The 25,214-nt window shown below is 45.8% G+C and overlaps 1 protein-coding gene across 2 annotated transcripts in view; it reads left to right on the top strand.

Annotated features, from left to right (window-relative positions):
• LOC119966952 (heme-binding protein 2-like) overlaps positions 1 to 21,687 on the top strand; it is a 30,562-nt gene extending 8,875 nt beyond the window's left edge. Inside the window, exons 3-5 of one of the 2 annotated variants that reach the window (XR_005460878.1) lie at positions 10,537 to 10,711; positions 20,280 to 20,556; positions 20,674 to 21,687. Coding sequence is in view for 1 of the 2 variants with exons in the window: in XM_038798906.1 (XP_038654834.1) it covers positions 10,537 to 10,711; positions 20,280 to 20,442 (338 nt within the window). In the remaining variant the exon portion in view is untranslated. Of the gene's footprint in view, positions 1 to 10,536; positions 10,712 to 20,279 lie in introns of both variants that reach the window. The other variant, XM_038798906.1, reaches the window with a different exon arrangement.
• Positions 21,688 to 25,214: the final 3,527 nt, after the last annotated feature.

The following is a 25,214-nucleotide window of genomic DNA, read 5'->3' on the forward strand; positions in this document are numbered from 1 at the left end:
CGGTATTCACAAAGGAGAGGGACAAGACGGATGTTGAGGCTCGGGATGGATGTTTAAATACTCTCGTTCAAGTTGTCATATGGAAGGGGGAAGTTTTGGGTATTCTAAAAGACATTAAGGTGGACAAGTCCCCAGGACCGGATGGGATCTATCCCAGGTTACTGAGGGAAGCGAGGGTCGAAATAGCTGGGGCCTTAACAGATATCTTTGCAGCATCCTTGAGCACGGGTGAGGTCCCGGAGGACTGGAGAATTACTAATTTTGTCCCTATGTTTAAGAAGGGTAGCAGGGATAATCCAGGGAATTATAGACCTGTGAGCTTGACGTCAGTGGTAGGCAAACTGTTGGAGAAGATACTGAGGGATAGGATCTATTCACATCTGGAAGAAAATAGACTTATCAGTGATAGCCAGCATGGTTTTGTGCAGGGAAGGTCATGTCTTACAAACCTAATAGAATTCTTTGAGAAAGTGACAAAGTTAATTGGTGAGGGAAGGGCTGTAGATGTCGTATACATGGACTTTAGAAAGGCGTTTGATAAGGTTTCCCATGGCAGGTTGATGGAAAAAGTGAAGTCGTATGGGGTTCAGGGTGTACTAGCTAGATGGATAAAGAACCGGCTGGGCAACAGGAGACAGAGAGTAGTGGTGGAAGGGAGTGTCTCAAAATGGAGAAGGGTGACTAGTGGTGTTACACAGGGATCCGTGCTCGGACCACTGTTGTTTGTGATCTACATAAATGACCTGGAGGAAGGTATAGGTGGTCTGATGAGCAAGTTTGCAGATGATACTAAGATTGGTGGAGTTGCAGATAGCGAGGAGGACTGTCAGAGAATACAACAAAATATAGATAGATTGGAGAGTTGGGCAGAGATATAGCAGATGGAGTTCAATCCAGGCAAATGCGAGGTGATGCATTTTGGAAGATCAAATTCAAGAGCGGACTATATGGTCAATGGAAGGGTCTTGGGAAAATTGATGTGCAGAGAGATCTGGGAGTTCAGGTCCATTGTACCCTGAAGGTGACAACGCAGGTTGATAGAGTGGTCAAGAAGGCATACAGCATACAGACATACAAAATTATGAGAGGTATGGACAGGTATGGATAGCAACAAGCTTTTCCCAAGAGTGGGGGTGTCAGTTACAAGGGGTCACGATTTCAAGGTGAGAGGGTGAAAGTTTAAGGGAGATGTGCGTGGAAAGTTTTTTACGCAGAGGGTGGTGGGTGCCTGGAACGCTTTACCAGCGAAGGTGGTAGAGGTGGGCACGATAGCATCATTTAAGAAGCATCTAGACAGGTATATGAATGGGCGGGAACAGAGGGAAGTAGAACTTGGAAAATAGGAGACATGTTTAGATAAAGGATCTGGATCGGTGCAGGCTGGGAGGGCCGAAGGGCCTGTTCCTGTGCTGTCATTTTCTTTGTTCTTTGTTCTCATATCCCAGGATCCCCGAAGCACGAAGAGTCATAGATGTTTACAGCATGGTAACAGGCCCTTCGGCCCAGCTGGTCCATGCTGCCCAGTTTCTATCACTAAGCTGGTCCCACTTGCCCACATCTGGTCCATATCCATCCATACCCACCCTGCCCATGTAACTGTCTAACTGCTTTTTAAAGGACAAGTACACGTCTCTCCCACTGCCTGTGGCAGCCCGTTCCAGACCACCCTCTGTGTGAAGAAATGCCCCCTCTGGTCTCTTTTGTATCTCTCCCCTCACCGTAAACCTGTGCCCTCTAGTTCCAGACTCCTCTACCTTCGGGAAAAGATGGTGACTATCAACTTATCCATGCCCCTCATTATTTTATAAACCTCTATAAGATCACCCCTAAGCCTCCTACGCTCCAGGGAAAATAGTCACAGCCTATCCAGCCTCTCCTTATAACTCAGACCATCAAGTCCTGGTAGCAGCCTCGTAAATCTCTTCTGTACTCTTTCTAGTTTATCAATATCCTTCCTATAATAGGGTGCCCAGAACTGAACACAGTATTCCATGTGTGGTCTGACCAATGTCTTGTACAACTTCAACAAGACGTCCCAACTCCTGTATTCAATATTCTGGCCAATAAAACCTAGCCTGCTGAATGCCTTCTTCCCCACCCTGTCCACCTGTGACTCTGCCTTCAAGGAGATATGAACCTGTTCCCCTAGATCTCTTTGTTCTGTAACTCTCCCCAACTCCCTACCATTCACTGAGTAGGTCCTGCCCCGATTCGATCCACCAAATACATCACCTCACATTTATCCAAATTAAACTCCATCTGCCATTCATCGGCCCATTGGCCCAATTGGTCAAGATCCTGTTGCAATCTTATAGAACCTTCTTCACTGTCCACTATGGCACCAATCTTGGTGTCATCTGCAAACTTACTAACCATGTCTCCTACATTCTCATCCACATCATTAATATATATAACAAATCACAGTGGACCCAGCACCGATCCCTGAGGCACACCGCTGGTTACAGGCCTCCAGTTTGAGAAACAACCCTCCACAACCACCCTTTGGCTTCGGTCGCCGAGCCAATTCTGCATCCAATTGGCTACCTCATCCTGGATTCCGTGAGATTTAACCTTTTGCAACAACCTACCATGCGGTACCTTGTCAAAGGCCTTGCTAAAGTCCATTTGGACAACGTCGACTGCGCTGCCCTCATCTACCTTCTTGGTTACCCCTTCAAAAAACACAAATTGGTGAGACATGATTTTCCCCTCACAAAGCCAGGCTGACTTTCCCTAATTAGCCCTTGCCTGTCTAAATGCCCGTAGATCCTGCCCCTCAGAATATCTTCTAACAATTTACCCACGACAGAAGTCAGGCTAACCGGTCTGTAGTTCCCAGGCTTATCCCTACAGCTCTTCTTAAACAAGGGCACAACATTTGCTACCCTCCAATCTTCAGGCACCTCTCCTGTGGCTGTTGATGATTTAAATATCTCAGCTAGGGGGCCGATAATTTCCTGCCTAGCCTCCCACAATGCCCTGGGATACATTTCATCAGGTCTCGGGGATTTATCGATCTTGATGCGCGTTAATACTTCCAGCACCTCCTTCTCCGTAATACGTACATTCCTCAAGGCATCACTTTTTATTTCCCCAATTTACCGAACATTCCGGCTTTTCTAAACATAAGAAAATAAGAACTAGGTACAGGAGTAGGCCATCTGGCCCCTCGAGCCTGCTCCGCCATTCAATGAGATCATGGCTGATGTTTTGTGGACTCAGCTCCACTTTCCGGCCCGAACACCATAACCCTTAATCCCTTTATTCTTCAAAAAACTATCTATCTTTACCTCAAAAACATGTAATGAAGGAGCCTCAACTGCTTCACTGGGCAAGGAATTCCATAGATTCACAACCCTTTGGGTGAAGAAGTTCCTCCTAAACTCAGTCCTAAATCTACTTCCCCTTATTTTGAGGCTATGTCCCCTAGTTCTGCTTTCACCCGCCAGTGGAAACAACCTACCCACATCTATCCTATCTATTACCTTCATAATTTTAAATGTTTCTATAAGATCCCCCGTCATCCTTCTAAATTCCAACGAGTACAGTCCCAGTCTACTCAACCTCTCCTCATAATCCAACCCCTTCAGCTCTGGGATTAACCTAGTGAATCTTCTCTGCACACCCTCCAGTGCCAGTATGTCCTTTCTCAAGTAAGGAGACCAAAACTGAACACAATACTCCAGGTGTGGCCTCACTAACACCTTATACAATTGCAACATAACCTCCCTAGTCTTAAACTCCATCCCTCTAGCAATGAAGGACAAAATTCCATTTGCCTTCTTAATCACCTGTTGCACCTGTAAACCAACTTTCCGTGACTCATGCACTAGCACACCCACGTCTCTCTGCATAGCGGCATGCTTTAATATTTTATAATTTAAATAATAATCCCGTTTGCTGTTATACCGACCAAAATGGATGACCTCACATTTGTCAACATTGTATTCCATCTGCCAGACCCGAGCCCATTCACTTAACCTATCCAAATCCCTCTGCAGACTTCCAGTATCCTCTGCACTTTTCGCTTTACCACTCATCTTAGTGTCATCTGCAAACTTGGACACATTGCCCTTGGTCCCCAACTCCAAATCATCTATGTAAATTGTGAACAATTGTGGGCCCAACACGGATCCCTGAGGGACACCACTAGCTACTGATTGCCAACCAGAGAAACACCCATTAATCCCCACTCTTTGCTTTCTATTAATTAACCAATCCTCTATCCATGCTACTACTTTACCCTTAATGCCATGCATCTTTATCTTATGCAGCAACCTTTTGTGTGGCACCTTGTCAAAGGCTTTCTGGAAATCCAGATATACCACATCCATTGGCTCCCCATTATCTACTGCACTGGTAATGTCCTCAAAATATTCCACTAAATTAGTTAGGCATGACATGCCCTTTCTGAACCGATGCTGCGTTTGCCCAATGGGACAATATCTATCCAGATGCCTTGCTATTTCTTCCTTGATGATAGATTCCAGCATCTTCCCTACTACCGCAGTTAAGCTCACTGGCCTATAATTTCCTGCTCTCTGCCTACCTCCTTTTTAAAACAGTGGTGTCATGTTTGCTAATTTCCAATCCACCGGGACCACCTCAGAGTCTAGTGAATTTTGGTAAATCATCATTACTGCATCTGCAATTTCCCTAGCCATTTCTTTTAGCACTCTGGGATGCATTCCATCAGGGCAAGGAGACTTGTCTATCTTTAGCCCCATTAGCTTGCCCATCACTACCTCCTTAGTGATAACAATCCTCTCAAGGTCCTCACCTGCCATAGCCTCATTTCTATCAGTCGCTGGCATGTTATTTGTGTCTTCCACTGTGAAGACCGACCCAAAAAACCTGTTCAGTTCCTCAGCCATTTCCTCATCTCCCATTATTAAAACTCCCTTCTCATCCTCTAAAGGACCAATATTTACCTTAGCCACTCTTTTTTGTTTCATATATTTGTAAAACCTTTTACTGTCTGTTTTTATATTCTGAGCAAGTTTACTCTCATACTCTATCTTACTCTTCTTTATAGCTTTTTTAGTAGCTTTCTGTTGCCCCCTAAAGATTTCCCAGTCCTCTAATCTCCCAGCAATCTTTGCCACTTTATATGCTTTTTCCTTCAATTTGATACTCTCCCTTATTTCCTTAGATATCCACGGTCGATTTTCCCTCTTTCTACCATCCTTCCTTTTTGTTGGTATAAACCTTTGCTGAGCACTGTGAAAAATCGCATGGAAGGTTCTCCACTGTTCCACTACTGTTCCACCATAAAGTCTTTGCTCCCCGTCTACCTTAGCTAGTTCTTCTCTCATCCCATTGTAATCTCCTTTGTTTAAACACAAAACACTAGTATTTGATTTTACTTTCTCACCCTCCATCTGTATTTTAAATTTCACCATATTGTGATCGCTCCTTCCGAGAGGATCCCTAACTATGAGATCATGAATCAATCCTGTCTCATTACACAGGACAAGATCTAGGACCGCTTGTTCCCTCGTAGGTTCCATTACATACTGTTCTGGGAACCTATCGCGGATACATTCAATAAACTCCTCCTCAAGGTAGCCTTGACCGACCTGGTTAAACCAATCGACATGTAGATTTAAATCCCCTTGATAAACAGTAAATACGGACGAGAATATTCATTTAGGACCTCTCCAATCCCTTGTGGATCTGCACATAGATAACCCTGTTTATCCTGAAGAGACCCTACCCTCTCCCTACTCACCCTTTTACCCTTTATGTATCTGAAAAAGCTCTTTGGATTACCATTTGCCTTCTCTGCCAAGACAATCTCATGTCCCCTTTTTGCCCTCCTGATTTCTCTCTTAACTCTACTCCGACAAGCCCTGTTCTCTTCAAGGGATCCACTTGATCCCAGCTGCCTCAGCCTGTTAAATGCCTCCTTCTTCCTTTTGACCATGGCTTTAATATCCCGAGTCATCCAGGGTTCCCTCCTTCTCCCAGCCTTACCCTTCACTCTAAGAGGAATGTGCTCACCCTGAACCCCAGTTAACACCTTTTTGAAAGACCCCCAGTTATTTAATGGTTAATGGTGGTTGAGGGTGAATGTTTAATGGTTAATGGTGGTTGAGGCTGAATGGTTAATGGTTAATGGTGGGTGAGGGTGAATGTTTAATGGTTTATGGTGATTGAGGGTGAATGATTAATGGTTAATGGTGGTTGAGGGTGAATGATTAATGGTTAATGGTGGTTGAGGGTGAATGTTTAATGGTTAATGATGGTTGAGGGTGAATGGTTAATGGTGGTTGAGGCTGAATGTTAAATGGTTAATGGTGGTTCAGGGTGAATGTTTAATGGTTAATGGTGGTTGAGGGTGAATGTTTAATGGTTAATGGTGGTACAGGGTGAATGTTTAATGGTTAATGGTGGTTGAGGGTGAATGTTTAATGGTTAATGGTGGCTGAGGCTGAATGTTTAATGGTTAATGGTGGTTGAGGGTGAATGTTTAATGGTTAATGGTGGTTGAGGGTGAATGTTTAATGGGTAATGGTGGTTGAGGGGGAATGTTTAATGGTTTATGGTGTTTGAGGCGGAATGTTTAATGGTTAATGGTGGTTGAGGGTGAATGTTTAATGGTTAATGGTGGTTGAGGGTAACTGAGCAGCAGATTCCTGGGAACCCCACCACGTAATAATAATAATAATCGCTTATTTTCACGAGTAGGCCTCAAATGAAGTTACTAAAATGAAATGAAAATCGCTTATTGTCACGAGTCGGCTTCAAATGAAGTTACTGTGAAACGTCGCGACTTGCCATATTCCGAAGACTGTTTGGGGAGGCTGGTACGGGAATTGATCCCACGTTGCTGGCATTGTTCTGCATTACAAGCCAGCTGTTTAGCCCACTGTGCTAAACCAGCCACTTCAGTTGTGGAGCCTACTAAGATAGTGTAACCAGATTGGATTACATACTGCTGGAAAGTGGCCAAATAATCATTCTTTATTATAATCTTCATGATTGTCACAAATAGGCTAACATTAACACTGCAATGAAGTTACTGTGAAAATCCTCTAGGGCTGGCTGGTTTAGCACATTGGGCTAAATCGCTGGCTTTGAAAGCAGACTAAGGCAGGCCAGCAGCACGGTTCAATTCCCGTACCAGCCTCCCCGAACAGGTGCTGGAATGTGGCGACTAGGGGCTTTTCACAGTAACTTCATTGAAGCCTACTCGTGACAATAAGCGATTTTCATTTCATGCTCCTGTTTGCTTCCCAAAACAGTGGGTTTGAATTCATTCCAGAAAGTAATTATTTAATTTCAAGTTACCAAGCTGCCTGGAAACAGCTGTTACACTGACGGTAGAGAGAGAGAGACTCCAAGATACTTCTCTGTCTGAATACAGCAGTTAAAAGTGAAAATGAAAGTAAAACTCAGAGCCACAGCCCAGCTCCGCCCACACAATGACGTCACTGAAGCCATGTGATAAGACAAAACATTTCTAAAATTGACAACCCACGACAATCTACACAAACAGTGACCCAAGCCGGGAATCGAACCCGGGTCCCTGTTGCTGTGAAGCAACAGTGCTAACCACTGTGCTACCGTGCCGCCCATGTGGGTCCCCAGAGCAGTGCCCTAAGTCTCTGGATTACTGGCCCAGCAACAATACCACTACGCCACTGCCTCTCATTTCGCTGCTCACCACTCTGCCGGGCAAACCAGTTCTTACCTTCCATCTACATGACCAGCGAGACTTCATGGACAGCTCCATGCTGCTGGACACATGGACACTCCTGTGTCACCGTTTCCTGTTCAATACTGTGCCAGCTTGGCGAGTACAGGGGCCTCCTCCTCCCCCTTCCAGCAGTGACACAGACCAGTGTCTATCTGGGCAGCTCTGTGCTGTCTGCCCTTCCAGCAGTGACACACACCAGTGTCTATCTGGGCAGCTCTGTGCTGTCTGCCCTTCCAGCAGGGACACACACCAGTGTCTATCTGGACAGCTCTGTGCTGTCTGCCCTTCCAGCAGTGACACACACCAGTGTCTATCTGGGCAGCTCTGTGCTGTCTGCCCTTCCAGCAGTGACACACACCAGTGTCTATCTGGGCAGCTCTGTGCTGTCTGCCCTTCCAGCAGTGACACACACCAGTGTCTATCTGCACAGCTCTGTGCTGTCTGCCCTTCCAGCAGTGACACAGACCAGTGTCTATCTGGGCAGCTCTGTGCTGTCTGCCCTTCCAGCAGTGACACAGACCAGTGTCTATCTGGACAGCTCTGTGCTGTCTGCCCTTCCAGCAGGGACACACACCAGTGTCTATCTGGGCAGCTCTGTGCTGTCTGCCCTTCCAGCAGTGACACAGACCAGTGTCTATCTGGGCAGCTCTGTGCTGTCTGCCCTTCCAGCAGGGACACACACCAGTGTCTATCTGGACAGCTCTGTGCTGTCTCCTCCTTCCAGCAGTGACTCACACCAGTGTCTATCTGGGCAGCTCTGTGCTGTCTGCCCTTCCAGCAGGGACACACACCAGTGTCTATCTGAACAGCTCTGTGCTGTCTGCCCCTTCCAGCAGTGACTCACACCAGTGTCTATCTGGGCAGCTCTGTGCTGTCTGCACTTCCAGCAGGGACACTCACCAGTGTCTATCTGGGCAGCTCTGTGCTGTCTGCCCTTCCAGCAGGAACACACACCAGTGTCTATCTGGGCAGCTCTGTGCTGTCTGACCTTCCAGCAGTGACACACAGCAGTGTCTTTCTGGGCAGCTCTGTGACACTCAGCAGCCACCACAACAAAGGTACAAAGTTTGACCAGGGGAGGAGTGTGAGGTGTGTTGTGGGGGTCAGGGGGGTTGTTCTGATGGCTTGATGATGTCAAGATGGCAATGTGGAAGCAGGATTGTGAAAGGGGTGTAGGGAGATAGGGTCCAGTTTGATACCAGTGTAGTGTTACAAGTCGCAACCCTTTGAGTTTACCGATCATGGCTTATCACTTCAATATCTTTGACCTCATGATTCCCGGTCAGAGGTACCGCTTCTCCTTTTCGGTGACCTCACGACCCTATGTACTGCTTGAAATCCTTTCAAGGTGCCGACCATCTCAAATCACGAACTGTAACTTTATCTTTAAATTCACACACTCTTGCTGAAAACGTGGATTTCCAACTATGTCTGACCCGGGTGAACCAACACCTCCCCCCCCCCCCCCCCACCCCCCCCCTCCACTCCTTTTCACATCCATTTAACACTGCTTCGTTCCTTCATACACTGAGTGATTATTTGTTTGTTTCTTTATTGCATTTTTATTTGGTATTGCTCTTTTTAAAAACAATTATATTTTATTAAGTTAGAATACAAATCTCAGGAAAGAAGTTGGAGATTTATTTATCTAATTAATTATAATTTTTAAGGGCCCTTCAGAGATTCACGGGCCCCTTCCTGGCTCTCCGGGCCCCGGACCGATGTACCGGCTGAACCAAGACTACTGCTTGATATCCTTTGAAGTTGCCGACCATCTCAAATCACGATTTGTAACTTTATCTTTAAATTCACACACTCTTGCTGAAAACATGGAATTTCCTTAATTATTCCCGACCTGGGCCCCCTTATTCCACATCCTTCCACTATCTCCCCTGCTTCGTTCCTTTTCATGCACTGCTTATTTGTGTCCTGTTCTCTTTTTTTTCCTATTCCTTTTTATTACTAAAATGGTTGTCTGTGTTTCTTTCTTTATTGCATTTTTATTTGATATAGGGGGTCCACTTCATCAGGGGCCCACTTGCCATCGGGCAAGCTGGCACCCTGGCCAGTCCGCCACTCAATGGGACCATGCTGGGCACGTGCTGATTGATTTGATTTATTGTCACATGTACCGAAGTACAGTGAAAAGTATTTTTCTGCGGCCGAGGGAACGTACACAGTACGTACAAAGCAGACAAAATAATAATCAACAGAGAACATTGACATATGGGACATCGACAGTGACTGGTTACAGTGCGGAGCAAGGGGCCAAACAAAGCAAAAACATGAGCAAGAGCAGCATAGAGCATCGTGAATAGTGTTCTTACATTGAACAGATCAGTCCGGGGGGGAGTCGTTGAGGAGTCCAGTAGCTGTGGGGAAGAAGCTGTTCCGATGCATCACGCTGGTGTTGCTGTTTGTAAGCCGGAAGTAGGAATACTGACTTGTGGTTGGATTTGCCAAAGTGTGGTTGGGGAATGGAGCGGGAGAATCCTTTGATGCCCGTGTAGCAGTGGTCCAGGGTGTTTGTACCTCTGGCAGAGCAGGAGATATGTTGATGGAGTTTGGGTGGAACATTCCTGAGGTCGGCCTGGTTGAAGTTTCCAGCCACGATTGTCAGGGCTTTAGGATGATTTGTTTGGTTGTTGTTGATGGTGGAGTTAGTTCATCAAGTGCTGCTCTACATCCTGGCTACTTGTTCATTTGCATATTCCATTAAAGTGATATCACAACATTTTCCACATTTCAACAAAGTCACCCTGCCCCCTCACCTGTAACTTTTTACTCCCCGTAAGCTGATTACCCAGTTAAATTCTCTGTCTCTCTGTCTACAGGTACTGTTGTCCCTCTCACTGCACCTTGGGGAGTTTTTGGATATTTAGAAAATGGCAAAATACAACAAAGATTCAGTGTATATCTCCGGATAGTTCCCGAAGTCAACAACCCACCTGAACCAACAGATCCAACAGTTACATTACAAACTGAACCTCGTGTTTGGTTCTATGGCAGGTGAGTTTAGTGACTGATATATTGTGATTGATGTTTCCTTTCTCTCAGCTCTTGTATCAACATCACTCAGCCTGGGGCGGGATTCTCCCGTTTTGAGTGCCGTGGTGTGGGCGGGAATGTGGAGTGTTCCTGCTGCGGCGTCTTGCTGGAAAACACTCTGAATCTTCCCACCCATCATTAATTATTCCCCTGGGTGTTTTCCGCTGTTTTCAGCAGTGGGTCAGGCCTGGATGGTGTGGAGTCCGCCCTCCTGCCCGGGTGTCATATTGAAAAGATGGCCAACAACACTGAGCCATGTTGACAAAAGAAGGTGGACCTCCTGAAAATGCAGATAGATTTCCAGGAACATTGGTCACCCAGAAACAGGCCAGGAGAAGGACAACCTCCAGAATACATAATACGGAAGATTCAAGGGCCCAATCTGCCCCACCCCACTGCTGTGATGTTCAAGGGTCCAGGGTTGTGGGCGCTCGCCATCCTCAACTCTGTGGGCAGTGCCAGGCATCCTGACTTTGGCACACTACATTGTGAAGAATGTTTCTCACACTGGCGTTTTCCCGCAGGAATGGCAGAGGATTGGTTTGCACTGAGTGCTGAATTTGGGTGCATTTGAGTGCTATAGGGAGAGTTTGGTGACTGAGGGAGTGCTGAATTTGGGTGAATTTGAGTGCTATAGTGAGAGTTTGGTGACTAAGGCTGTGCTGAATTTGGGTGCATTTGTGTGCTACAGTGAGAGTTTGGTGACTAAGGCTGTGCTGAATTTGGGTGCATTTGAGTGCTACAGTGAGAGTTTGGTGACTGAGGGAGTGCTGAATTTGGGTGCATTTGAGTGCTATAGGCAGAGTTTGGTGACTGAGGGAGTGCTGAATTTGGGTGCATTTGAGTGCTATAGGGAGAGTTTGGTGACTGAGGGAGTGCTGAATTTGGGTGCATTTGAGTGCTATAGTGAGAGTTTGGTGACTGAGGGAGTGCTGAATTTGGGTGCATTTGAGTGCTATAGGGAGAGTTTGGTGACTGAGGGAGTGCTGCATTTGGGTGCATTTGAGTGCTATAGTGAGAGTTTGGTGACTGATGGAGTGCTGAATTTGGGTGCATTTGAGTGCTATAGTGAGAGTTTGGTGACTGAGGGAGTGCTGAATTTGGGTGCAATTGAGTGCTATAGTGAGAGTTTGGTGACTGAGGGAGTGCTGAATTTGGGTGCATTTGAGTGCTATAGGGAGAGTTTGGTGAGTGAGGGAGTGCCGCATTTGGGTGCATTTGAGTGCTATAGTGAGAGTTTGGTGACTGATGGAGTGCTGAATTTGGGTGCATTTGAGTGCTATAGTGAGAGTTTGGTGACTGAGGGAGTGCTGAATTTGGGTGCAATTGAGTGCTATAGTGAGAGTTTGGTGACTGATGGAGTGCTGAATTTGGGTGCAATTGAGTGCTACAGTGAGAGTTTGGTGACTGAGGGAGTGCTGAATTTGGGTGCATTTGAGTGCTACATTGAGTGTTTGGTGCCTGAGGGCTGCTGAATTTGGGTGCATTTGAGTGCTATAGTGAGAGTTTGGTGACTGAGGGAGTGCTGAATTTGGGTGCATTTGAGTGCTACAGTGAGAGTTTGGTGACTGAGGGAGTGCTGAATTTGGGTGCATTTGAGTGCTATCGGGAGAGTTTGGTGACTGAGGGAGTGCTGAATTTGGGTGCATTTGAGTGCTACAGTGAAAGTTTGGTGACTGAGGGTGTGCTGAATTTGGGTGCATTTGAGTGCTATAGGGAGAGTTTGGTGACTGAGGGAGTGCTGAATTTGGGTGAATTTGAGTGCTATAGTGAGAGTTTGGTGACAGAGGGAGTGCTGAATTTGGGTGCATTTGAGTGCTACAGTGAGAGTTTGGTGACTGAGGGAGTGCTGAATTTGGGTGCATTTGAGTACTTTAGGGAGAGTTTGGTGACTGAGGGAGTGCTGCATTTGGGTACATTTGAGTGCTATAGGGAGAGGTTGGAGATGAGGGAGTGCTGCATTTGGGTGCATTTGAGTGCTACAGTGAGAGTTTGGTGACTGAGGGAGTGCTGAATTTGGGTGCATTTGAATGCTATAGGGAGAGTTTGGTGACTGAGGGAGTGCTGCATTTGGGTGCATTTGAGTGCTATAGTGAGAGTTTGGTGACTGAGGGAGAGCTGAATTTGGGTGCAATTGAGTGCTACAGTGAGAGTTTGGTGACTGAGGGAGTGCTGAATTTGGGTGCAATTGAGTGCGACAGTGAGAGTTTGGTGACTGAGGGTGTGCTGAATTTGGGTGCATTTGATTGCTATAGGGAGAGTTTGGTGACTGAGGGAGTGCTGCATTTGGGTACATTTGAGTGCTATAGGGAGACGTTGGAGATGAGGGAGTGCTGCATTTGGGTGCATTTGAGTGCTACAGTGTGAGTTTGGTGACTGAGGGAGTGCTGAATTTGGGTGCATTTGAGTGCTATAGGGAGAGTTTGGTGACTGAGGGAGTGCTGCATTTGGGTGCATTTGAGTGCTATAGGGAGAGGTTGGTGACTGAGGGAGTGCTGCATTTAGGTGCATTTGAGTGCTACAGTGAGAGTTTGGTGACTGAGGGAGTGCTGAATTTGGGTGCATTTGAGTGCTATAGGGAGAGTTTGGTGACCGATGGAGTGCTGCATTTGGGTGCATTTGAGTGCTATGGTGAGAGTTTGGTGACTGTGTGAGTGCTGCATTTGGGTGCATTTGAGTGCTATAGTGAGAGTTTGGTGACTGATGGAGTGCTGAATTTGGGTGCAATTGAGTGCTATAGTGAGAGTTTGGTGACTGAGGGAGTGCTGAATTTGGGTGCATTTGAGTGCTATAGTGAGAGTTTGGTGACTGAGGGAGTGCTGAATTTGGGTGCATTTGAGTGCTATAGTGAGAGTTTGGTGACTAAGGGAGTTGGGTGAGGAGGGAGGAAGGTGCCCCTTTGATTTTGTTTCCAACATTTCCTCAAACAGCAAGAAGGGAGCAGGGAGTATACAGAGAGTACAGCTTATTGGGAGCAGAGTCAGTGGGAGTATACAGAGAGTACAGCTTATTGGGAGCAGAGTCGGAGGGAGTATACAGAGAGTACAGCTTATTGGGAGCAGAGTCGGAGGGAGTTTACAGAGAGTACAGCTTATTGGGAGCAGAGTCGGAGGGAGTTTACAGAGAGTACAGCTTATTGGGAGCAGAGTCAGAGGGAGTATACAGAGAGTGCAGCTTATTGGGAGCAGAGTCAGAGGGAGTATACAGAGAGTACAGCTTATTGGGAGCAGAGTCAGAGGGCGGAGATCCAATTGGTCCACAGGGCAGCTATATTCTGTAAGGTAAGAGGGGATTGAGGCTAGAGCAGTTGCATGCTCCTCCTGTAGGATGTGGGTGGTAAGGGATACCACTTGTGTCCCCGTGGACTATACCTGCGGGATGTGCACCCAGCTCCAGCTCCTCAGAGACCGTGTTAGGGAACTGGAGCTGGAGATCAATGAACTTCGGATCATCCAGGAAGCAGAGGGGTTTATAGAGAAGAGTAACAGGGAGGTAGCCACACCCAAGGTACAGGACAAGAGTAGCTGTGTTACAGTCAGGGGAAAGAAAACGAACGGGCAGACAGTGCTGGGATCCCTCGTGGCCATTCCCCTTCAAATCAAGTATACTGTTTAGGATGATGTTGAGGGGAAGGCCCTAGCGGCCAGTTCTCTCGCAGTGCGTCTGGTTCTGGGACTCAGAAGGGAAGGGGGGAGAGTAGAAAAGCAATAGTAGTAGGAGATTCAATGGTTAGGGGAATAGATCGGAGATTCTGTGGTCGCGAGCGAGACTCCCGGAAGGTACGATGCCTCACGGGTGCCTGGGCCAAGGATGTCTTGGATCGTGTCTTCAGGATCCTGAAGGGGGAGGTTGAGCAGACAGAAGTCGTGGTGCACATTGGTACCAACGACGTAGGTAGGAAAAGGGGCTGTTTAGCACACTGGGCTAAATTGCTGACTTTTAAATGAAATGAAATGAAAATGGCTTATTGTCACGAGTAGGCTTCAAATGAAGTTACTGTGGAAAGCCCCTAGTCGCCACATTCCGGCGCCTGTTCGGGGAGGCTGGTACGGGAATCGAACCGTGCTGCTGGCTTGCTTTGGTCTGCTTTCAAAGTCAGCAATTAGCCCTGTGAGCTAAACTGCCCCTAAAGCAGACCAAGCAGGCCAGCAGCACGGTTCGATTCCCGTACCAGCCTCCCCGAACAGGCGCCGGAATGTGGCGACTAGGGGCTTTCCACAGTAACTTCATTTGAAGCCTACTCGTGACAATAAGCCATTTTCATTTTCATTTCATTTTTTTCATCAAAAGGGGTGTGGATGTAATAAACGAGTTTAGGGAGTTAGGCTGGAAGTTAAATGCCAGGACAGACAGAGTTGTCATCTCTGGTTTAATGCTGGTGCCACGTGATAGCGAGGCTAGGAATAGGGAGAGAATGCAGTTGAACACGTGGCTGCAGGAATGGTGTAGGAGAGAGGGCTTCAGGTATTTGGATAATTGGAGCGCATTCTGGGGAAGGTGGGACCTGTACAAGCAGGACGGGTTGCATCTGAACCAGAGGGGCACCAATATCCTGGGAGGGAGGTTTTCTAGTACTCTTCGGGAGGGTTTAAACTAATTTGGCAGGGGAATGGGAACCGGATTTTATTCCAGCAACTAAGGTAGCTGATGTTCAGGATGTCAAAGCATGTAGGGAGGCAGTGGGGAAGGTAACACTGACAAAGGAGAGTACTTGCTGGCAAGGAGATGGGTTGAAGTGTATATACTTCAACGCAACGAGCATCAGGAATAAGGTGGGTGACCTTAAGGCCTGGATCGGTACTTGGGACTACGATGTGGTGGCCATCACGGAAACTTGGATAGAAGAGGGGCAGAAATGGTTGTTGGAGGTCCCTGGGTATAGATGTTTCAACAAGATTAGGGAGGATGGTAAAAGAGGTGGGAGGGTGGCATTGTTAATTAGAGATGGTATAACAGCTGCAGAAAGGCAGTTCGAGGAGGATCTGCCTACTGAGGTAATATGGGTTGAAGTCAGAAATAGGAAAGGAGCAGTCACCTTGTTGGGAGTTTTCTATAGGCCCCCCAATAGCAGCAGAGATGTGGAGGAACAGATTGGGAAATAGATTTTGGAAAGGTGCAGAAGTCACAGGGTAGTAGTCATGGGTGACTTCAACTTCCCAAACATTGAGTGGAAACTCTTTAGGTCAAATAGTTTGGATGGGGTGGTGTTTGTGCAGTGTGTCCAGGAAGCTTTTCTAACACAGTATGTAGATTGTTTGACCAGAGGGGAGGCCATATTGGATTTGGTACTTGGTAATGAACCAGGGCAGGTGATAGATTTGTTAGTGGGGGAGCATTTTGGAGGTAGTGACCACAATTCTGTGACTTTCACTTTAGTCAAAATCAAAATCAAAATGGCTTATTGTCATGAGTAGGCTTCAATGAAGTTACTGTGAAAAGCCCCTAGTCGCCACATTCCGGCGCCTGTCCGGGGAGGCTGGTACGGGAATCGAACCGTGCTGCTGGCCTGCTTGGTCTGCTTTAACAGCCAGCGATTTAGCCCAGTGAGCTAAACCTGCCCCTTGAGATTGAGATGTATAAAATAGTAATGGAGAGGGATAGGTGCGTGGAACAGGGAAATGTTTACAATTGGGGGAAGGGTAAATATGATGCTGTCAGATAAGAACTGAAGTGCATAAATTGGGAACAAAGGCTGTCGGGGAAGGACACAATGAAAATGTGGAATTGTTCAAGGAACAGATACTATGTGTCCTTGATATGTATGTCCCTGTCAGACAGCGAAGAGATGGTCGAGTGAGGGAACCATGGTTGACAAGAGAGGTTGAATGTCTTGTTAAGGGGAATAAGGAGACTTATGTAAGGCTGAGGAAACAAGGTTCAGACAGGGCGCTGGAGGGATACAAGATAGCCAGGAGGGAACTGAAGAAAGGGATTAGGAGAGCTAAGAGAGGGCATGAAAAATCTTTGGCGGGTAGGATCAAGGAAAACCCCAAGGCCTTTTACACAGAGGTGAGAAATATGAGAATGACTAGAGTGAGGGTATGTCTGATCATGGAGAGTAGCGGGAGATTGTGTATTGATTCTGAAGAGATAGAGGTCTTGAACGAGTACTTTTTTCCAGTAATTACGAATGAGAGGGGCCATATTGTTTGAGAGGACAGTGTGAAACAGACTGGTAAGCTCGAGGAGATACTTGTTCAGAAAGAAGTTGTGTTGGGCATTTTGAAAAACTTGAGGATAGACAAGGCCCCCGGGCCTGACGGGATATATCCAAGGATTCAATGGGAAGCAAGAGATGAAAATGCAGAGCCGTTGGCAATGATCTTTTCGTCCTCACTGTCAACAGGGGTGGTACCAGGGGATTGGAGAGTGGTGAATGTCGTGCCCCTGTTCATGAAAAGGAATAGGGACAACCCTGGTAATTATAGACCTGTGAGCCTTACTTCAGTTGTGGGTAAAATGTTGGAAAAGTTTATAAGAGATAGGGTTTATAATCATCTTGATTAGCGATAGTCAACACGGTTTTGTGAAGGGTAGGTCATGCCTCACAAACCTTATTGAGTTTTTTGAGAAGGTGACCAAACAGGTGGATGAGGGTAAAGCGGTTGATGTGGTGTATATGGATTTCAGTAAGGCGTTTGATAAGATTCCCCACGGTCGGCTATTGCAGAAAATACGGAAGTACGGGATTGAAGGTGATTTAGCGGTTTGGATCAGTAATTGGCTAGCTGAAAGAAGACAGAGGGTGGTGGTTGATGGCAAATGTTCATCCTGGAGTTCAGTTACTAGTGGTGTACCGCAAGGATCTGTTTTGGGGCCACTGCTGTTTGTCATTTTTATAAATGACCTGGAAGAGGGTGTAGAAGGATGGGTTAGTAAATTTGCAGATGACACGAAGGTCGGTGGAGTTGTGGATAGTGCTGAAGGATGTTATAGGTTACAGAGGGACATAGATAAGCTGCAGAGCTGGGCAAAGAGGTGGCAGATGGACTTTAATGCGGAAAAGTGTGAGGTGGTTCACTTTGGAAGGATTAACAGGAATGCAGAGTACTGGGCTAATGGCAAGATTCTTGGTAGTGTAGATGAACAGAGAGATATCGGCATCCAGGTACATAAATCCCTGGAAGTTGCCACCCAGGTTAATAGGGCTGTTAAGAAGGCATATGGTGTGCTAGCCTTTATCAGCAGGGGGATTGAGTTTCGGAGCCACAAGGTCATGCTGCAGCTGTACATAACTCTGGTGCGGCCGCACCTGGAGTGCTGCGTGCAGTTCTGGTCACCACATTATAGGAAGGATGTGGAAGCTTTGGAAAGGGTTCAGAGGAGATTTACTAGGATGTTGCTGGTATGGAGGGAAGGTCTTATGAGGGAAGGCTCAGGGACTTGAGGTTGTTTTCGTTAGAAAGGAGAAGGCTGAGATGTGACTTAATAGAGACATATAAGATAGTTAGAGGGTTAGATAGGGTGGACAGTGAGAGTCTTTTTCCTCGGATGGTGATGACCAACACGAGGGGACATAGCTTTAAATTGAGGGGTAGTAGATATAGGACAGATGTCAGAGGCAGTTTCTTTACTCAGAGAGTAGTAGGGGTGTGGAACGCCCTGCCTGCAACAGTAGTAGACTCGCCAACTTTAAGGGCATTTAAGTGGTCACTGGATAGATATATGGATGAAAATGGAATAGTGTAGGTCAGATAGGCTTCAGATGGTTTCACAGGTCGGCGCAACATCGAGGGCCGAAGGGCCCGTACTGCGCTGTAATGTTCTATGTTCTATGGTAGGCAAAGTAATGGAAGTGGTACTGAGGGATAGGATTTCTGAGCATCTGGAAAGACACTGCCTGATTAGGGATTGTCAGCACGGATTTATGTGGGGTAGGTCTTGCCTCACAAGTCTTGTTGAATTATTTGAGGAGGTGACCAAGCATGTGGATGAAGGTAAAGCAGTGGATGTAGTGTACATGGATTTTAGTAAGGCATTTGATAAGGTTCCCCATGGTAACTTTATGCAGAAAGTAAGGAGGCATGGGATAGTGGGAAATTTGGCCAGTTGGATAACAAACTGGCTAACCGATAGAAGACAGAGAGTTGTGGTGGATGGCAAATATTCAGCCTGGAGCCCAGTTACCAGTGGCATACCGCAGGGATCAGTTCTGGGTCCTCTGCTGTTTGTGATTTTCATAAATGACTTGGATGAGGGAGTTGAATTGTGGGTCAGTAAATTTGCAGACGATACGAAGATTGGTGGAGTTGTGGATATTGAGGAGTGATGTTGTCGGCTGCAAAGAGACATTGATAGGATGCAGAGCTGGGCTGAGATTTGGCAGATGGAGTTTGACCCTGACAAGTGTGAGGTTGTCCATTTTGGAAGGACAAATATGAATGTGGAATACAGGGTTAACGGTAGGGTTCTTGGCCATGTGGAGTAGCAGAGAGATCTTGGGGTCTATGTTTATAGATCTCTGAAAGTTGCCACTCAAGTGGTTAGAGCTGTGAAGAAGGCCTATGGTGTGCTAGCGTTCATTAGCAGAGGGATTGAACTTAAAAGCCGTGAGGTGATGATGCAAAACCTTGGTAAGGCCACATTTGGAGTACTGTGTGCAGTCTGGTCACCTCATTTTAGGAAGGATGGGGAAGCTTTGGAAAAGGTGCAAAGGAGATTTACCAGGATGTTGCCTGGAATGGAGAGTAGGTCTTACGAGGAAAGGTTGAGGGTGCTAGGCCTTTTCTCATTAGAGCGGAGAAGGATGAGGGGCGACTTGATAGAGGTTTATAAGATGATCAGGGGAATAGATAGAGTAGACAGTCAGAGACTTTTTCCCCGGGTGGAACAAACCATTACAAAGGGACATAAATTGAAGGTGAATGGTGGAAGATATAGGGAGGATGTCAGAGGTAGGTTCTTTACCCAGAGAGTAGTGGGGCATGGAATGCACTGCCTGTGGAAGTAGTTGAGTCAGAAACATTAGGGTCCTCCGAGCGGCTATTGGATAGGTACATGGATTAGGGTAGAATAATGGGGTGTAGATTAATTTGTTCTTAATCTAGGACAAAAGTTTGGCACAACATGGTGGGCCGAAGGGCCTGTTCTGTGCTATATTTTTCTGTGTTCTATGTTCTAATCTATTCTGGGGGGGTCAGTTCTGCTTCCATATCGATTATCGGATGGAAGTGATGTTCACACCGGCCTCTTGTTGCTTTTGCCTGTCCAGTCACGGTGGCAGCCCGAGGTCCCTCTGCTACTGCACTCTCTTTAGAACTGTGCCATTTAGTCTGCATTGACTCTCTCCACCCTTTCTGTAAAATGCATCACCTCACATTTCTCTGTGTTAAACTCTATCTGCCACTTGCCTGCCCATTTGGCCAGCTTCTCGATGATCTTACTCCAGCTGTGGACTAACTGACTGGTGCAGGCCGCTCAATGGGCTGAATGGTCAACCCCTGCCCCTGTTGTCCTGGCAACCGACTTTCCAAACAGAATTTGTCAGGAAGATAAAAATTAAATTCCTCTGTTCTTAATTCTGTTACAGGGCTTTTGACACGAAAGTTGATGATCAGCAAACTGAAGAACGTGTGATTCAATTACTGAAGGATTTGGAACAAGACAACCGACCCTTCAATAGCACATTTTTTTCCATGTCTTTTTTTACCACACATGGGCTAATGGCAATGGGTTTTATGAAGACAGGATAATGAAGGTTTTCTGGAAGGTTCTGTACCTTTCAAGGCATCAAACAGTGAGAAGTGCTTAACTCTATTCTGAGTGTTTAACTTTCCATTGGGTTTAATCTGGAATACTGAGCATAGTTTAATTTTTCTTTGTTATTTGCGACAGTTTTAGATAGAGGATCTGGATCGGCGAAGGTTTGGAGGGCCGAAGGGCCTGTTCCTGTGCTGTCATTTTTCTTTGTTCTTTATTCATAGTTTTAATCTCCTTACCCCAAGAAGGACGTTTAAGGGAACGCAATGTCTGTTGAAAATTAAATAGAAACAGAGACTCTTCAAGTCCGCTCCACCGTTCAGGAAGATCATGGCTGATCTTCGACCTTAACTCCACCTTCCCACACTGTCCCTCGAGTGTGTAATCTGTCTAATAAACAGGGAATGTACTCCCACTAAACTCGGATCATCCACCCTTAACTAAGGAGCCCAAACATCATCACATCATATTCTACCTGCCATGTTCTTCACCACTCACTGAACCAACCAAATGTGGAGCAAACACGTGATTGTCCACCCACACGTTAACCGTACATGTGACTCCAGCCCTGATATATTTGACTGTCTCTGAGTCCCGCCTGCTCTATTTCCCATTAATATTGTTTATAATTAGGCCTTCCTTCAACGTCTCAAATTCATTGCTGAACACGTCTCCACACTGCACAGATACAGGGCAAAACTCAATAGTACCGGGTGCTGGGCCCTCTATTGGGGAACGGGGATTAATCACTGCACTAATTTGCTTTTTCTGTCATCTTGCTTTCAATGAATTGTGAAACTGAGACTGAGATGGTCCTAGTGTCAGATATAGTTCCAGAATGTTCTATCTTCACACAGCGATGGAATATATTCATATTTATCCATCATACTGACCAGAATGTTTCAAGTTGATGTGAAAAGAGTTGGGATTTGTTACAGAGCACAGAGTATTGAAGCTGTTCAATGTGAAATTATGGAGTGATCAGATGTGGGACTGTTCCTGGGCTCTCTCACTCGGAGTTAGTTCCAGATGGAATTATTTAATTACAAGGGAATGTTTAAACTGTAAAGCGACAGTGTGATCACCATTTGTAAAATAATGAGATTTTCATCACATCATCTGGAAGATTTTGCTTCAATGTTTGAATAGTTCTGTGTCCTGTGCTGTGAAATATAATGGGAATGGACCATATAACAGACTGTGTGGTATAGATACTGGACACTGTAGGAAGAACACGTCACTCACTGGACAAACCTGCTAATGGACACAACATCCTGTGTGGGCAGTAAAATATTCCCTTTTCCTGCCAGACCTGAGAATCAAACACTGGATATTGTGGTGGGGATGATTAAAAAGGTTGTTTCTCAATCGGGTTTGGTCTGACTCAGATCAGTCCAAGTTCAGGAAACAGATGGGCCCAGCTCAGGAAAGTGAAAGTGGCAGTTTGCTGACCCAGGTGTGGGCTGTTTAGCATAGGGCTAAATCGCTGGCTTTGAAAGCAGACCACGCAGGCCAGCAGCACGGTTCGATTCCCGTAACAGCCTCTCCGAACAGGCGCCGGAATGTGGCGACTAGGGGCTTTTCACAGTAACTTCATTTGAAGCCTACTCGTGACAATAAGCAATTTTCATTTCATTTAATTTTCATTTTCATTTCATTTCATTTCATTTTCAACTAGTCCTTAAACCGGAGAAGAATCCCAATCTAAAATTAGAATCCAGAGACTGAAGATGGAATAAAGTTTCCATTCAGATCTCCTCAAACCCATCTGGTGAACGGGTGCGATGAGAATAATCTCTCCCTCAATGTCAACAAAACGAAGGAGATTGTCATCGACTTCAGGAAGCGTAATGGAGAACATGCCCCTGTCTACATCAATGGGAACCAAGTAGAAAGGGTCGAGAGCTTCAAGTTCTTAGGTGTCCAGATCACCAACAGCCTGTCCTGGTCCCCCCCATGCCGACACTATAGTTACCAACGACTCTACTTTCTCAGAAGACTAAGGACATTTAGAATGTCAGCTATGACCCTCACCAACTTCTGCAGATGCACCACAGAAAGCATTCTTTCTGCTTGTATCACACTTTGGGATGGATCCTGCTCTGCCAAAGACCGCAGGAAACTACAAGACGTTGTGAATGTAGCCCAGTCCATCACGCAAACCAGCCTGCCATCCATTGACTCTGTCTATAATTCCCGCTGCCTCAGAAAGGCAGCCAGAATAATTAAGGACCCCAGGCACACTCTCTCCCACCTCCTTCCGTCAGGAAAAAGACACCAAAGTTTGAGGTCACGTACCAACCGACTCAAGAACAGCTTCTTCCCTACTGCCATCAGACTTTTAAATGGACCTACCTCGTATTAAGTTGATCTTTTCTCTACACCTTGCTATAACTGTAACATTATATTCTGCAGTCTCTCCTTCCTTCCCTGTGTACGGTATGCATTGAAAAGAAAGAAAAGAAAAGAAAATCGCTTATTGTCACGAGTAGGCTTCAATTAAGTTAATGTGAAAAGCCCCTAGTCGCCACTTTCCGGCGCCTGTCCGGGGAGGCTGGTACGGGAATCGAACCGTGGTCCTGGCCTGCCTGATCTGCTTTAAAAGCCAGCGATTTAGCTCAGTGAGCTAAACCAGCCCCTACAAACCAGCATTGTTTGTACAGCATGCAGGAAACAATACATTTCACTGTATACTAATACATGTCACAATAATAAATCAAATCAAATCAAAGGCTGACTTTGGGAATATCGACAGACTGAATCTGTGATTGAGAAAATGATGGATTCAGATCTGACTCCTGTTAGCAAGTTAGCCATTCACAGGTTTGTGTGGTGCAGTAAATAATCCATCATCTTCTAGTCTTTGTTTGTCTTTTGTTTTTCAAACTGCTGGGAATGAATTCTCACTGTGAAATAAAGAGGCTGATGCATTTACACATTTGGTCTCGTGTTAGATTCTTCCTCACAAATCAATCTGGGTCAATGATCACATCACTACTTTCACATCAGATAAACTCTCCACATTTCAGTGAAATGATTCTGTTAAGATGTTGAGATGTAAAATTAAAGAATGAGAAAGAATGAAGAGACGGAGAGTAATTTATTGGGAGATGTGACACTTGGAGAGCGAGCTCCATATTGGTCAGGTGACAGCTCACACCGCGTGCAGTCCGACACGTCAACCTGTCAAACTCCACTCTGAGCAGTGTTTCTAACTCTGTCAATGGGATATCACTGGAGAGATAGAGACCGACACTCAACAATTCATGGATCAGTCATCGATCTGGTGTTGGGAATTTCTTCCCTGTTTAGAAAATCTCCCCAATCTGGGTGGGTCGGGGAGGAATTTAATTTGGGATCTGGTTCATAGAATCCCGACATAGAAACATACAGAGATACAGGAGGAGGCCATTCAGCCCTTCTAGCCTGCTCCGCTAATCATTTTGGCCTCAACTACTTTCTGTGGGAGTGAATTCCACAGATTCCCCGCTCTCTGGGTGAAGACATTTCTCCTCACCTCAGTCCTAAAAGGTTTACCCCTTATCTTCAAACTATGACCCCGAGTTCTGGGACTCCCCCACCATCGGGAACATTCTTTCTGAATCTGTCTAATCCTGTTAGAATTTTAGAGTTTTCTGAGACCCTCCCTCACTCTCCTAAACTCCAATGAATATAATCCTAACCGATTTAGTCTCTCCTCATCTGACAGTCCCACCATCCCAGGAATCAGCCGGGTAATCCTTTGCTGCACTCCCTCCATAGCAAGAACATCCTTCCTCAGATAAGGACACCAAAACTGGGCACAATACTCCAGGTGTGGCCTCACCAATGCCCAACACAATTGCAGTAAAACATCTCTATTCCGAGACTCAAATCCTCTCAGTATGAAGGACAAAATGTCAGCTGTCTAGCTGCTGTTGTATAAAGAGTCAAAAGTTCTGCTCCTTCTCACAAACACCTTTAGTTTCCTTTCACACACTTCTGTCCAAAAACTCTATCATCACATCAAATGCCTGAAGCTTCTTTACATATCAGTGTCAATTATTGGATACTTAACATAAATGAGACATTTAATTGGAATGTCTCTTAACCTATTCCTTAACAGTTTCCCCTTCCTTGGAGAAAAAAAATAATTTTGTGAAAACAAAATTACAAGAAACTCAAAAACATACGCAATTTCCCCCCCTTCTTTTTTTACGTTTTGGAAGGAAAAAAAAAACAAAGTCACAGAAACAGGTGCCCTTCATGAACAATATTCAAAAGTTTCTGTGAACTAGCCCCTCTTTATGTTAAACAGTCTGACAATTGATAGCTTCTGTCGACCCATTTAATTTTTGCTACCTCTCCTCTGTCCAACATCTGCTTCAAACTTACGATGTCTATCCTGAGCCTTTTCTCATTGACACTTTTTGTAGAGTGCACTTTTTCCCCACAGGGACTTATTGTCAATGTGACACTCAGTGGGTATGTTACCCAAATCCCCTAATCCCAAAATTTCTGTCAATATCGGAGATATATGAAATGCCATATCCACCGCCTCTACAAGGCTTAACGTCTCAGCAGCCAAAGTGCTTTTGACCACTCTCCTTACTTTCATTGTTTTCCACATAAGAGGGCAACATTTACCATTGTTCCCCAAATGGAAAATTATAAAACCTCCTGCGCTTGAAACCCCATCACATAAATGTGCATAGGACACATCTCTATAAACTATAAACCTAAAACTGGGAACCTCAAAACACACTCCTGCATTTTTAGTTTGACC

This window comes from Scyliorhinus canicula, chromosome 6, assembly GCF_902713615.1.
Source record: "Scyliorhinus canicula chromosome 6, sScyCan1.1, whole genome shotgun sequence".
Taxonomy (NCBI): domain Eukaryota; kingdom Metazoa; phylum Chordata; class Chondrichthyes; order Carcharhiniformes; family Scyliorhinidae; genus Scyliorhinus; species Scyliorhinus canicula.